The sequence below is a fragment of the Melampsora larici-populina genome (genome assembly GCF_000204055.1).
Source record: "Melampsora larici-populina 98AG31 unplaced genomic scaffold MELLAscaffold_54, whole genome shotgun sequence".
Classification (NCBI taxonomy): Eukaryota; Fungi; Basidiomycota; class Pucciniomycetes; order Pucciniales; family Melampsoraceae; genus Melampsora; species Melampsora laricis-populina.
The window spans coordinates 190,510-205,674 of NW_006768818.1; the positions used below are offsets into that span (position 1 = coordinate 190,510).

The 15,165-nt window shown below is 41.6% G+C and overlaps 3 protein-coding genes across 3 annotated transcripts; 1 reads left to right on the top strand and 2 right to left on the bottom strand.

Annotated features, from left to right (window-relative positions):
- Positions 1 to 117: 117 nt before the first annotated feature.
- MELLADRAFT_73114 (uncharacterized protein) lies at positions 118 to 939 on the bottom strand (the record flags this gene model as incomplete). Its single annotated transcript, XM_007415877.1, has 1 exon — positions 118 to 939. One exon carries the CDS (start codon positions 873 to 875, stop codon positions 366 to 368), a length of 510 nt encoding a protein of 169 aa, XP_007415939.1.
- Positions 940 to 10,529: 9,590 nt separating this feature from the next.
- Positions 10,530 to 11,319, top strand: MELLADRAFT_57525 (uncharacterized protein; the record flags this gene model as incomplete). The annotated part of the gene is made up of 4 exons (XM_007415802.1): positions 10,530 to 10,572; positions 10,639 to 10,740; positions 10,816 to 10,934; positions 11,001 to 11,319. 3 exons carry the CDS (start codon positions 10,639 to 10,641, stop codon positions 11,152 to 11,154), a joined length of 375 nt encoding a protein of 124 aa, XP_007415864.1.
- Positions 11,320 to 12,375: 1,056 nt separating this feature from the next.
- On the bottom strand, positions 12,376 to 14,571 carry MELLADRAFT_92950 (uncharacterized protein; the record flags this gene model as incomplete). Its single annotated transcript, XM_007415876.1, has 13 exons — positions 12,376 to 12,574; positions 12,710 to 12,768; positions 12,838 to 12,999; positions 13,147 to 13,223; positions 13,289 to 13,352; positions 13,415 to 13,425; positions 13,510 to 13,715; positions 13,763 to 13,860; positions 13,951 to 14,086; positions 14,154 to 14,188; positions 14,255 to 14,268; positions 14,334 to 14,356; positions 14,435 to 14,571. The coding sequence occupies 13 exons, from the start codon at positions 14,569 to 14,571 to the stop codon at positions 12,376 to 12,378; spliced, it is 1,221 nt and encodes a 406-aa protein (XP_007415938.1).
- Positions 14,572 to 15,165: the final 594 nt, after the last annotated feature.

Consider the following 15,165-nt stretch of genomic DNA (forward strand, 5'->3'; position numbering starts at 1 on the left):
AATTAGATCTCTACACTAGATAGTTTTTCAATTTATCCCTCACATTTCCAGAATTAAGATATCTTTAAATAATCACTTCTCATTTCTTGACCACCTATAAGTTATCCAGAATAAATGAAATTTTCAAGAAGTTGAATTTTGAAATATTACCACCTGATCACTTTCCCTTTTAATTATATGGTACAAGTATGGCCAAAAAAAAGGATATGAGGATCAAAAAAGATCATTGAATCACTTGACCTCAAGTCTCCTATTTGTTTTTCTTTGATAATTTCAGCACTTGAAACAACTCATCAAACCAAACCAAATTAAACAAATACAAACAAACACACAAACACACAAACACACACAATCGATTTAATGATTCACTTCCCATAACGCCAAGATATCAATCTATTTATAATTTTGATTCCTCTACGATTACCACAAACTTGAAACCCAGTTTGAATTCTTTTTAAAAGTTTTAAACTAAGAAAAGTTGAAGTTTGAAGACTTTGATGTTTTAATTTTTCATTCCAATCAAATTGATCAAGATAAAATTCAATGAAATCATAATGTTGAAAAAAAAGTTTCGGGATCAATTGTGATGGATTAATTGAAGTTGAAGCTTGAATAAAATCAGGTCTTAGTTTTTCATGTTCTTGTACTTGTTGAATCAATCGCTCTAATACAGAATACACCAATCTTTCTTTCATCTCTCCACTCCATCCTAACTTCTTTCGTTTTCTATGAATACCCCAATTTTGTTTATAAGTTCTTGAGGTACATCCAGTCATCGGTCCAGCACTTTGAGATGCACACCATTCTAAAAGGTCTATCCATAGGCCTTCTTCTGAATTCACATCTTGAGATGGAACACGAACATACCGTTGCATCTCAATCAAAAGATTCAAAGCTTTTTCTACATCTCCAACTCTTAAAAAAGCTCGCACAAAAGGTTGAAAAGACGCCAAGTTTGGCTTCAATCGATTAGACACAATTGAGGATCCTATCTGTGTTGATGAGCTCTCTTGATTTTCCAAAGTCGTAACACCGTTGTGATAAGAGTTTGAAGTTGATGACGGTGGAATATGCCGGAGATATGAATCAAGGATTGATGAAGCAGATTTGGTAGGTCGTGTATGAAGAATTGAATCATAAAGAACCGTCAAAACCCCAGTAGTTGGATGTATAAGGGGTACAGGTGTGGTTTGCATGCCCATATCAATTGAAGAGCTTCCTGCCTCAGCTTGGCTCCTATTAAGGATCTCACGATCAACTCCAAGTGGTATAAAGTATTCCAAGAAAATATCAATGACTCGAGAATATTGTTTACTTCTTTGATAATAAATCATCCAACTATGTGCCCATAAAAGTATGACGTCTGACTGAAACTTTACGGACATGGGTAATGAAAGTGAATCTTCAAATTCCAAACGTTTACCAGCGGTCTGTACCTTGTTTAAAAACGACTGAAGTTTAGCATGATCAAAGACTAAAGACTTCAAGTATTGCTCTTCGTTTTCATGGAGTTCACAATACCCGCACCGTTTTGATGCTTCTTCAAACGAACCTCCAAGTGATAACATTTTTTGGATTACATTGGCAATGTGAGAGGATTTGACAAACTTTACGTGATTCCCATGAGACAGAACTGTCTTGAGGTACAAAACTAGACGATGTGTCGTATCTCCCAAGTCGTGTATCCTATTGGTTCCTTCCCTCATTGACGATGTGGTCTGATTTAGGTATTGAGGCTGAGATCGGCAGACTTTGTGGGTTAAACCAGTTCCATGAGGTAATTTTGACAGATTCTCTGAAGATGTTAGCCAGCTTTCGAGCCCGATTGGATGGGTCAGATTCCAACTCGAGAGCACGCGTTCCAAATGATCACTCCAATTTGAGATATTGCTTCGTTCTTGATTAGCCACAAGTAAGAGTAATTGATCTGCCAAAACTCGGTATGTAGATGGTGATAATCGTTTACGGAAAGGTGAGGAATCGGCTTCTGGATCCCAAGACTCGTTCACGAGCTTCATCGCTTCAGACAGGTTTCTTTGGTTCGCTAACTGCAAGATGGTATGATTGTATAATTTGGAGCATAACCCTAGAAAACGATCGGAGTTGCTAGAATCGGTAGACTGATCGCATATCTTCCGCACGGCCTCGTAATAAAATTCGAGAACAGTTTGCGGCGATTGAGTTCTGACGAAGTGACTGACAGTTGTCCGAATAAGCCGATTGGTTAAACATCCTTTGACCATGAGCGTTTCAAAGAATTGGCGAACGGTAGCCATGCTAGATGGAATAAGAGACAGAATTTGCTTAAGATGTTGATCAAAAATTGAATCCCGTTCGCTTGAGACCAACTGCTGGAGTTCGGAGCCTGGTATGATGTTGATCCATTCCAAGTATCCATGAACATCCTTCGAGTGCATTAGAAGCCCGAAACAATGTTGAGTGACATTTTGATCGGCAGGTAAGTCTATGTGATTCTTCGATATATGTAATCTCAACTCGTTGGCTGCTACCAAGTCCGTCTCGATCAGATACACCAATCTTTCACATAATGCAACGTTGGTATTGTGATTCAAGATCGAATTATCCAGAAGGTTTTCGTCTTCCGTTACGACATTATCAGTTTGTTCAAGTGGTTCGAACAATGAAAAATCGGGCCGCAAAGGAAGGTGGGCGTATTTTGGTGATGTCCAATCTTCCACCTTATCAGAGGCGATATCAAGTCGATTTTTGTTTGGAATAGAATCTTGTACACCACTCAGGGTAGGTTGCATCGGGTCCAGTGACAAGATGACGGGAGAAACTGGGGCCAAGAGTGATGATGTGCCATAGTGTAAACATGACAAGCCTCGAGCACCAAAAGCTTTGGTACACTTCCGCCTAGAAAATTAGAATTTGTCAAGGTCAGGCATGTGCTGGATGCCAGAAAGAGAAGTAAAAGAGACCGACCCAGACCTGAGATAAATCGAGTGACACAAGGGCATGCGACGTGAGATCGATAAATGGATCTACAAAACTTGGTCAAGAGCCCAAAGAAACTATTCTCTAGCTTGACTGCTAATTCACTTTAGGGCCTGAAGGATCGCTTTTTTGAAGGTGTCAGTCTGCTGGATGAGGTTTCCAAAGGTCTGCTTCGAATCAGGCGAAGATGCAAGTTTTGTTGATGATCGTGCAGAAATCACATTCCCGGTTCTCAACTGAATCCCGAAACCCCCCAGCAGCGAAGCCCACCAGGTTTCAGGCAGAGACTTGTCGGATCATCCGAGTCGGGCTGCGCGGGGCTCGGGTGCACAGCCGAATCAACATGTCCAAACGAAGGACAGGCAAAAAGTCGAGCCCGAGTGTTTGCGAGGGAGAGGGACGGGTTAAGTTTGCAAAAAGCAATTCACTTGACTGGTACAAGATAGATCAAGAAATACAACAAACCCATAAAGATCAAATCACCATAGAAGATGGCGAGAACTACAGTAGAAAACATCGTAAATTCTCATTGGATCAGAAAATTCAAAGTGACGGACAAAACTAGATCCAGATTTTTGATACCATTGCCCACCACGGGGTAGCGTTTCGCCGCAAAAGGAGCTGGAAATCGGTCAAGGCGTTGATCTGGTCGAACGCTGGCCGAAAACTCAGCTTTCGGCCAGATTATGACGGTCGGACAAAACCTTCAGAATCTGGCCGAAAGCTGAGTTTTCGGCCAGAAATCCGCTGAGTGACCAGATTATGGATGGTTGATCGGCTGGTCGATCTGGCGAGAGATCGACCAGCCTTTTGGCGAACAAGAGACAGTCGACATGACTGTCTAAAGGCCAGTGTTTGCATAAGCTGGCCGTCAGACCGGCGCACAAGAACATGAACTCGATGGCCATCGAGTTCATGAGAAACGCCGTTGTGAGGAAATGTCTCGACATGTTGTGAGAAGATTGAGTGTACAGACAAAAAAAAGCTGTTAGAGCGACAATAGGGACTGGGCGAAGCGCTGCAAAAATCCAATTCAACCGTAGTTGAAATACTATCGCAAGCAATCCAGCCCCTGTTGAATCAATATCAAAATTCCCTATTTTTATTAGTCAACTTCATGAGACTAAAAAAAATAGGGTGGCGCATAGCCGGTTGCCATCATCTGATGGGCTCTCCAATCCAAAACTTCCTACTCCTCAGCCAAAAGCCTTAGGCTGACCGCATCAGGATTGCCTGATATACCTTTCACAGATAAGGCTGTGGCCCTGAGCTCTCCGGTGGTGGTGCCCACGGGGGAGCCCGAAAAGGAAGTTTGTACCTTTGGGTTGGGGTCCTCATGAAGAACCCCTTGCGAGATAGACGTTGGAACATCCTATAGAAGTTGAGCAAGCAATCGGGTCTGTGGGAATATGGCCTTGGGAATGAACCCGGACTCAGCTTTGTCATCCCAATGAGATTTTGAACGGGGCACTTGGACATGCGAAAGGTCAGTGATATGTTCCTCCTGTTTAAATCTCTTCGGACAACTTCCTTGCTATACTTGCGCTAATTCAGGTGGCAAAATCCTGTGCTCGTCCGAACTTCGCCCAGTCCCTAATAAGATTTGACAAGGATAAATCCAGAGGGGCAAAACAAGTTCAAGTTCCTCGCTCACCTTCCAGGAAGTGAATCGACATTTCATGATGTCTGCACCGAAGGATTATCCAATTGTGGCGGATTGTAGGTCTTCTTTTCGCTTTCTTTTTAGTCAGGCAAGCTCAGAGGCTGAAGGATTATCGCCAGATTTTGAACAAAGGTCGTCAAGGCCATCCCATCCGAAATACTACTGTACTCTCTGTCGTGGAAGGACTACCAAATCGTACATTGAACATTCAAAAGGTATCAATCACCAACGGAAGGTTGCTGAAGATTTGGCTGAAAAGGATGCGATGACACGTCCGAATCCTGCTCTCATTAGTTCAGCATCGGGATCGGGCGCTGTCCAAGGGATGGAATGGACTAACGAAGTCGCCGAGGATGTAGGAAATCCACCCGATGATGGACTACAGCCGGAATTGAACACACTACCTCGAACATCTGGAATCAAGACGACTCTGCTCTTTTTGAGAACCCAGCTGATGCTCAGATTGAAGCGGAACCTGTTGTTCACGACAGGCCAGACCTAATCTGGGATGCTGCTTACGAATTTGCGATAAGGGAAGAGGATGAAAACTCCGATGATGGTTTAGCGGATGATGAGCAAAGATTTGGAGAACAGGAAAATGAGATTGAGTACGAAGAAGAAGAAGATGATGATATGAAAGATGGAGAACACGAATCTGAAGCATGGTATCCGTTCAACAAGAAAGAGGTATGTAGTCCCTTCTTCCACTCAATAGCTCAATCTTCTCTTGTTCAATTTACATTTTCGGATGCTGATGCATCAACTGTTTGTGTTTAAGCACTTGTGTGGTATGTTGATTATGGGGTCTACTCGTAGTGTGGTTTCACGATCACAATATGATAAGCTTAGAGAAATCTTCACAATCTGTGATTTTAATCTTCCAACTTGGAAAACACTACGAAGGTTGCGAAAGAAACTTACAGAAGACATGAGCTTGACGGTTACCAACACTCAGAGTGTTCTAGGTAATCCATGCTTCATCTTACCAATCAAAGAAGGAATTACCTTGGTGAATGCGAATGACTTCTTTAATATAAAAAAGCAATAAGACTAATTTTGCTATTTTGATAGAACTTGGCGAATCCGTATGTTAGACAACATTTGATTACAATCCCCGAGCTTGCTTCAAACACACCCATCAGTAGACTCTCACAATCCAAAAAGTGGCGAGAGGGGATCAAAAGAGAATATCGAACACCCATGATTGAAACTCAAAATGGTCATTTTTATATCTATGAACCGCTTCAACTCTATTCATCCAGTAGCTTTGAGCTCTTTGTTCCGGTTTTCTTTTACCACGACGGCAACAATACCTTTTCAAAATGTTTACGTGCAACCTCTTACACTAATGCAAATACCGGTGGTCTTGACATCTGTATTTACGCTGAACCAAACTTCGACTCTGAAACTCTTGTTACCATCAATGTAAATGATTTCTGGCGTTCAATTGCTGAGATAAGGCTACCAAATGGGACTGAACTTAAGGCTGTCTGCGGATCATCAATGTATCGTGAGTCTTTATAAGCTTTTGGTTGAATAAGACGTAACTGATGATTCTTTTTGAAATCTTTCTAGAATCAGCCTTGGATAGATTGGTCCCGATCCCAATTGAAAACCCATGGAGAAAGAAGGCGAATGGAAGATTAGTTCGCCACATTCCAATCACCTTGTACTCGGATGATACATCGGGAAATAGATCAAAAAAGTATAACTCTCATATGTCCTTCTATTATACTCTGAGTGGTTTACCTCCGAAATTATCAAATCAAGATTATAATATTCATTATGTTGCTACATCAAATGTGGCGAGTGCACTGGAGCTTGGAGAACCAATAGTTGATGAGCTCACGTGGGTCCTGCCTGTTGCTTATTAATTTCATCTCAAGTGTGAATTTTGACTTCTCCCACCCCGTCTTCTTAGTACTCTGGCAACCGAAGGATTTTCAGCTTATGATTGTGAAGTGGACCAAGAAGTTCTAGTCATGGTTGTAGTACTATGCTATCTTGGAGATTCTCCAATGCATGCAGAGATATGTAATTGTATCAATCCAGGAGTCACTCTTACCCCGTGTCGGATATGTAATCTTCGAGTAAATAGCAAAGCCGAAAAAACAACAACAACGTACGTTCAAGAATTTGTAGGTCTTGATGAAAATTTCAAACATGTACGTAAATATCTTTACTGATTAGGACTTAACAAAAAAAGACACAACCAGCTGACTGTCTTTGTCCAAACTTTGTAGCATTCTCTTGAATTTCGTGACTGGAACAAGACTCAAGAGTTGACTAGGGACATTTGGAACATGGGTAGCAGCATACATACAAAAGATGAAATAACGAAAGCCCGACGTCTACATGGTGTTCGCGATACAGTGAATGAGAAGTTGATGGATAAGGTCGTACAAGTCTTGGTATCAAATGATCTTGAAGATGCTCATGAGTTGTGGCAAGATCTCAACTCAAGACTAGGCCTGCGTGTGTTTAATCCTTTCCTTCGACTACCAGGTAAGTCTACAGTCAATTTTGATTGTTATTAATGCTACAGTTAACATCATTGATTGTAGGATTTGACGGACACCACGATACACCGATTGAGGCACTGCATGTCTATCTTTTAGGAGTAGCAAAGTATCCATGGCAAGAATTGATGACTGACCTTTCACCACTCAAAGCCGATCAACATAAGGCTATATCCGGTCGATGGGTATCTTTCGATACCAAAGGATTAAATATTCCACCAATAATTCCAAACACGATGATCAAGTATTACAAGAGTCTTGTAGGAAAAGAATATTGTATTGTCATGCAGACCATTCCGTTTGTTTTATTTGAGGAAATTGGGGCTGAAAAACGAAAATTTTGGAGCGCGCTTATTTTTTTAGCATCATTTATCTTTCAAAACGAGATTTCAAATATGGATAATTATCTCATCCAACTTCAAAAAGCAGTTGACACCTTTCTTGTCTGTCTAGTGGGATCCAACGCGCGCTGGACGAATAAACCGAAATTCCATATGCTCACTCATTTATCTGATCCTATCGAGTGGTTTGGACCATTGCCTCTTGTTGCTACTGAAATCTTTGAGAGCTTTAATTTTGTGTTACGAGAAGCTTCGATCCACTCAAACCATCAAGCACCCGGACGCGATATTGCAAATTCTTTCAACAGCTACCACATGATTGCTCACATCTTTATGGGTGGGACATGGTATGATCAGAAGCTTGGTCAACGGGTCTCGGCTGGAAGTGAAGTTCTGAAGTTATTCTCATCAAACAAACACCTTCAGCGCTCTCTTGGAGTGAAAAGCAATTGGAACACAAACAAAGGCCTGCGTGTGAAAGGTATTTAATCTCATTTGAAATGTAATAGAGCTAGATGAAGATTCTCACATATTTCATTTGAACTTCAATCAGTCACTCGAAACAAAACTCCTGAAATTCCTCCTGATGGTCTTCCCGGATTCATGGCTACCACTTATCCCAATGACAAGTGGGAGCGTGTGACTCGTCTGATCTTACCTAATGATCAAAAGGTTGAGGATTACACATTCCTATGGGTTTGTGGATTTCTTTTCTCATCTTAAATCTTGTGCTGAATCATTTTATGTATCAGGTCAAGCCAGTCAATGCAACATCTGACAATATGATTACCTGTGTCGAGAGTATGTGGAAGCCTGTAGGAAAAGGATTATCTGAGTGTGTTATTGAGATGAAGAAATGCACTCGAGGGATAATCCATCCATTTTACTCAATGCGTGAGATTGTGAAAACTGATGATCTGATATTCTTCAAGCCAAATGTATGTCATTTCATCTGAATTGGACTGTGTTTGTGAATCCTTTCTCAACTGTTTTTTTTTGATAAGGCTCTCAAAACGGTTCTGAATGTTCAACATAACTGTCATGACGGAAAGTGTATAGTTGGTTCCACAAGATTCAAACAAGTTGAACGTCAAGATACCACCATCCCACTACATCACATTGTTCATACTCAGAATGAATCATATATCTTGAACTCTGCATCTTTTTACTCAGCGGAACTTCATCGGCGATTGGCTGATGTGAATCAGGTGGAAGTTACACCAGAGGATTGGGGTCAAGCCATTGATATTGGACTGCAGACTTGGCATGCAGAGATAGCAAAAAAAAAGAAAAAGTGATATCTTGATGAATTTTGATGAGCTAACATCAATCATTTGTTAATTTTAAAAATGTTTTGCTAATTTTAATACTATCTCACTTATTGTTCACTTTCACCATTTGCCAAAATATATTATCAAAGATTTTTTGACTTGTCCACATCTCAAAGTATTCGAGATTCCAGCAAAGGAGCAAATAGATAACATGTCACTTGTTACACTTATGTTTTACAAGTGACATACACACTTTGTCCGCAAAATTGGTAAAGTCCATCTGACTCCTTGGTCCTTGTTCACCTCCACACTTCCTCAACCTCGATTGCTGACATCAATCCTCATCATCCTCGAATCTCAACATCAGCTCCTTCAAACAACCTTACATTGTCTGTCTCAACCTTCAAGATCAATTTATCCCATGTCACACAGTGGTTCTGCCCCATATCAGCCTCATGGAAACAATGGTCAACCCGATACCTCTTCCTTTGGTATGGTTTTCAATGACTTTTCTCGTCGCTGTTCTCATCTTACTTTGCTTTTTTTGAAAGGTTTGAACTCCAATGATTCTAACCTAGCCGGGTATCGTAATAGTCAAATCAGTCAATCAAGTTTTTCAGGATCCATTGATCAAGGAGGAGGTTTACCCCACCGATATCCCAATCCCAATCATAAGTCTTTGCTTCATCTTGACCTGATAGCTTGTCTTTTGAACCACAGTTCAATTTGTTAGGTGGTTTCACTGAATCCGATCAACAACATCGCCAATCAATGTCATCCATGGATCACGGAATTCCTCAACATAGACAGTCAAACACTTCCTACCAGCCAAATACTCACCCCAACAATTTGTCATCTGTCTCCAGTTTCGCATCAAATGATATGTTGCCTAACCCAATCCAATCAACACCCCTTCCAATCTTTGATACTCTCGCCGCGCAAGCTGACCTGGAGATTGAAAACCAAGAGAAAGCTCGTATTGTCAGTAATGTAAGTTGTCTCTATCTCTCTCTGTATGAAAAGACCAATCAATCAAATTTACAATCAAATCAAATATACTTTATCAGCGAATGAATGATGATCCTCGCTTGATTGGTCTTGTCATCTACACAGCACAATGTCATCAAGAGACCATTCGAAATCAACAAGAAACCATCCAGCGACTCAATCAACTCTCACCATCCAATACTATCAGTCCTGTAACTCAGTCATCAAGCACCACCACTTCAACTATTTCTGCTCCTACTCCACATTGGACACCCCCGGACTCACTCAAGGTTGTCTTTTCTTTTCCTTCTGGTATTCATGAACTGACTTTGTTGCCTTAGAAATTTTGCTCTCGAGTGCTCCTGGAATCTATTGGTGATCCAGACCTACAGGCCTACACGGACACCAAAGGGATCATTAACATGCAAGGTAACAAAAAGACCCTGCCGCGCTCTCTTGTGATGATACTACAAGTGAGTTCTACTCTGAGTTTTCTGATTTATCCACCGTTATCAGAACATCTTACTCTCATCCTTGTTCTTGTCTTCAATTGTAATTTCAATCAGCATCAAATCACAGCTCAAGATAATGCTTGGAAGCGCGAAAACCTACCAAATGAATGTCTAACTCGATTCCCCCAGTCTGTCATCAAGGTCATAAGCGCCAAGGCCAAGGTTGTCCGTGAAAGCCTTCATAATATTGTAAGTGTCTATTTCTTTATGTGTAGATTCTGACTGATCAACATACCATCGCTTTAGCTCCTCCAAAATGCTCACTCAAAACATGGGTCGCTTTCAAACCCAATTCCAGACCTCGATTCAATATTCATAGCAGTAAGTCTCCTTTTAAGCTCTCATCACAGCTAGGAAGCTAAACCTGGTCCATCCAACTTCTCATAGATGGCTGACTTCCCCGGTCTTGCAAAACGCACTGCCACTGACGAAGAAGTGACAGTCGCTGACCAAAGCAACCTCGTCAAGAAATCCCGATATGCGTATCTGGTATGTAACTTCTCCTTAACTTTGATTTCAATAGTTTGAGCTCGCTCTGATTATATACTTTTTCCTTCCCTCTAGCGAATGGAGGCTGTTTTCGTACAGGGCTTGACCGATGGGAAAGGTGGCTATACTATCTGGAAGACCATCGATAAACAATTGGCTCATTTACGATTAAAAGGACCACGATACACCGAAGCGTGAGCTCCTTGTTATTGTGATCATGCTTATCTTTTCATCGATGCTGACCTTTTGAATTTGTACAGCTTTTACAAGTTCATTGTTGACGAAGATAAACGCCTATTTGATGGGACAAGGACCCTCGCAGCAATCAAAACACAAGAACTCACCAAATTCAACATGCCAACAGACACCAAAATCGAGGCGATTGTACTCAACCTACCCGAACACTCAGTCTGAATGACCGTTGTTCCACATCAACTCACTATCTACGCAACATCGTTTTTCCTTATAATCATTTTCGCAACGAGTTGTAAATTACACATTTTACCTTCAATCTATTATCTAGAAATGTAATCCTTTGTACCATGAATAAACATGAAATACACATTTATATTACAAATCAATTCACCTGATAAAAGCCCAACTGAGCCGAGCAGCGAGCAATGAGAGCCAGTACAACCTGAATTGACGGTCTTTCAAGACCGTCTACAGGCCTTGACATGACCACCAATTCGCTGGTCGACCGACCGATCAAAAGACCAGCCGACCATCCGCTGGCATGAAGCTCGCCGATGGATGATCGGGCGGCCGCTGTAGGGCCATCTGACGGATGGTCATCGCTGCTGGTCGCTCGCTCGCCTGGCTATGCTATAGCGACATGATGGTCAGCCACCACCAAGCAATTTGGTCTGTCGGCGGTCATTTTTGACCGCCAATCGCTGGGCCAGATTACCCCGTGGTGTATATGGTTAAATTTTGCTGTGGGATCATTTTCAGCGGGTCACATCAAGAAGTGTCTTGGAATTTCAAGATGCAAAACGGTTTTTGGATCTGTTGTTGGTGATATTGCTTTCAATAAGTACTCACGAGCGGTAAGCATCAAAACCTAAAACCTTACGCTATTTGGTGATCTTAAAGGTAACCAGACCATAAATTTGCATGGAGAAGTTCCAACAGGTAAGCATATGAGAATGTAAAACTCTGATCCCAGCTTGCTATACCAGCTTGGTTTATTTGAACGCTGGAGGCAATGAAAAATCTGTCGCATAGTGTGACATGCCAACAGAAAGGAAATACTATAGCTCTATTCAGCTTTTTGCTAATGTAGATTCGAGTGCCACCAAGTATACATTGAGTTGATATTGATAGATCACTACATTCAAGACATCGGATAATTTTGTTAGAGCAACTTAGCCATAACGTAATTCACATGCTCCGTTGATTTACTAGCTCTGAACAATATTTTCTATTTCATCACAAGATGCGTATGGATTAAAAAATATGAAAGAGTACCTAACATGGAAAAGAATGTGACGTGCAAAGGACATGGCCAACTGATGAGATCGATACATCATGTGATCTGATATCTACCTCAGAGATGGATTGTGGGATTGATTGAAGGAACATAAGACAAGATATGATGTCGTTATAGCGAGGTAATTATGTGAGAATCAATTTTTAATACGCGTAAATGAAGTCGGGATGTTGGTCTCCAAGTTCTTTCCATGCGCGAATACTTTCTTCAGAGTTGGCTGAAGCGTCGCTTGTGTCGAGTTGATAGCCATCGAGCAATTGATCTCGCTTAGTTCTTTTTTGAACGTTGGCATAACGAAGCCAACACATGTTCAGAAGTGTAAAAACCACAATGATACTAGAGCTAATTTCATGAACCGCGAATAGGAAAATGAAGGAAGGAATGTAAGACAGATTTTTTTGTCTCAGTGACCACAATTGTTTGAAGACAGGGATCGACGAAAAGATTAATATCATCCAATAGATCAAATGCACTCACAATGAGATGTTTATGATAGTAGCTTTCCGATATTGAGGACTGTCTGAATTCGGGAATAGCTAGCAAGATGATAGGCGACGTTAGATAGACAAGCTTGGGATCTAGGAGAACAGATGAGATATCTTTACCCAGGTACTCAAAATACCTCCAATATTTGTGCAAATAAATCCGATTGCAATTGAGACAGCCTTCCGATAATGACCGAAGCTATTATTCGATAGCCAGGCAGCCAAAGAGGGTGGTATAGAGTAAATTCCAGGTACAGATAAAAATAGTGAGCCGTACTTGAGCTTGGTTTGGGACGGGTCTGAGGCAAGAAATATGATGAATCCAATCAACTGATGATGTACGTTGGGAATCGTCAAATATCAATCAGTAATTGAGTGCAATCATCTCACGAATGGAATTGAAAAATTGGAGGTCAAGCTTTTGCTTACTCCAAGAATTGCAGCTCCACACGTCGTGGCCCCTCTGGCCTCAAAGAGATCTGAAACATAGGCAGTCGACATCATGACTGACGGTAAAATCTATAGGATAAGTAATGGAGAGTGGTCTAGACAGTGGGCAATGTTCGCATACCAACAAAGGCCACGGCAAATGGAGGTACACTCATGAGCTGTGCACGGTTTGAATCGTATCCTAGCTGCACATCAAAGACAGAGTTTTAGTATGGCATAAGGGTCACTAGCGAAGAAGACAACTTACACTGTTGACAACTGGTTCAATAAGACAAAGCAAAGCATGTTAGCAATCATTGGCCAATGGCATGTGATCTTCAGCCGCTTTCTGCTGTACGTAACTGGTTGGTTGGAAATACGCAAGACTGTAAAGAGCAGTTCCAGATCCGAACAACGTCACAGAATTGAATAAAACGTGCGGGCTCTTAAGTGATGCCCACACATCGCACCAGGAAAACTGTTCATCTATAGCTCCCATAGGTGTATCTCTCGCTAAACGTCTTGATATGATCCTGAATTGAAGAAGGATTTCCTTGGCTACTATCAAACTTTTACACCCAATGACTTGCTCGAGATTCAAGAAAATAAAACTGACCCTTTTTGTCTCGCGCTCAAGAAGCGGGTTGCAGTTGGTGTAGCCGGGATGATGAAATAGCCACAAATCCCACACACAAGGGTGAAGAGACCCTCGACCTTGAAGATTGATCACAAAGGAAATAGACTGACATTAGAGAAACTGAGATGATAAACTGCGTAAACGATGAATTGAAAGGAGATACTCACAATGAAGATCCAAGCCCACCCCGGTCTGCCGCCCACACCATCCAAACAAATCAAGCCATATGCCAATAACCCTGAGAAAGCGCCGGATAATGAGGCTGCAGAGAAGAATAAAGCAATACGCAGTTGCAATTCACGACTGCGATCAAGGAAAACACACAAGACTGAGGAGACCATAGCAACTTATAAAGATAAAATTCCCCTACCGAGTATAGAAGGTTGAAAGATACAAGACTATCCCCTGTTGTGAGGTATTTGGTCAATTTCTGTATTGAGTTTGGGGCAAAGTGAATCATTCACAGCTCACCGGAAATAGTCCACCTGTTACAGGTAGAGAAGAATGTTGGTTAACTTGAGGATAGGACCATGTGAACAGGATAGCTCACCTTCGACTAAACCAAGAAAAAATCTGTGAACCATGGGTTCATGGGATCAATATCGGTTGAGAAACGCTTGCTGAATATTCTAGGTCGGATGTAGGACTGACCGAGTCGCGATCAGACCGCTATAAGAGGTGATAAACCCTTGAAACGTGGTAACAATACCCCAAATCGTTACAATCGTTGGTAGGAAGATGTGGGGGCCAATCTTTTTGAGGTACAGATTCGCTGGTAGTTCAGCCATCTAAGCAGCAATGCTGGTCAGCAAAAGTGATCCGCTAATCACATCAGTGGAGGCATCATATAAAGCTTACGATATACGGACTAATGGTTCAGAGGGAATGCACATCAAATCAGCTGCCGATGAGTTGGCGGAACGCTATAAAACTATGGTGCCCCATGGCCAAGTCAATTGCTTACATATATGTTACTGTTAATGCCACAGAGTACTGATAGTCCGAAATCCCAAGACTTTCTTGAAGTCCTGATTCGAAAAAGACAGCCTTTCAATTCGAGTAACCAACCAACTTTTATTGATTTCAATTTACCTGCAACCCGAGCATTTCCTGCAAGTTCAAGTCGTGACGCCATCATCAGTTAAGAGCCAAACATTATCATGGGAAACCCCATTGTTACAAACCAAGATTTGAACGGTCAAGGAAGCTGAGGAAGTAAAACAACGATACGATTGGTATCACCCTGTTGCAAAAGCTCGCATTCAATATCAATATGATTTGCGGCCACTCGCGGTCCAGAAACGTTGACTAACGCTAGATCAAGTTTCCAAACTGCCTGTTTCTCGGCTAAAGCATCCAGCTAGGATGTAGATAGCATTAAT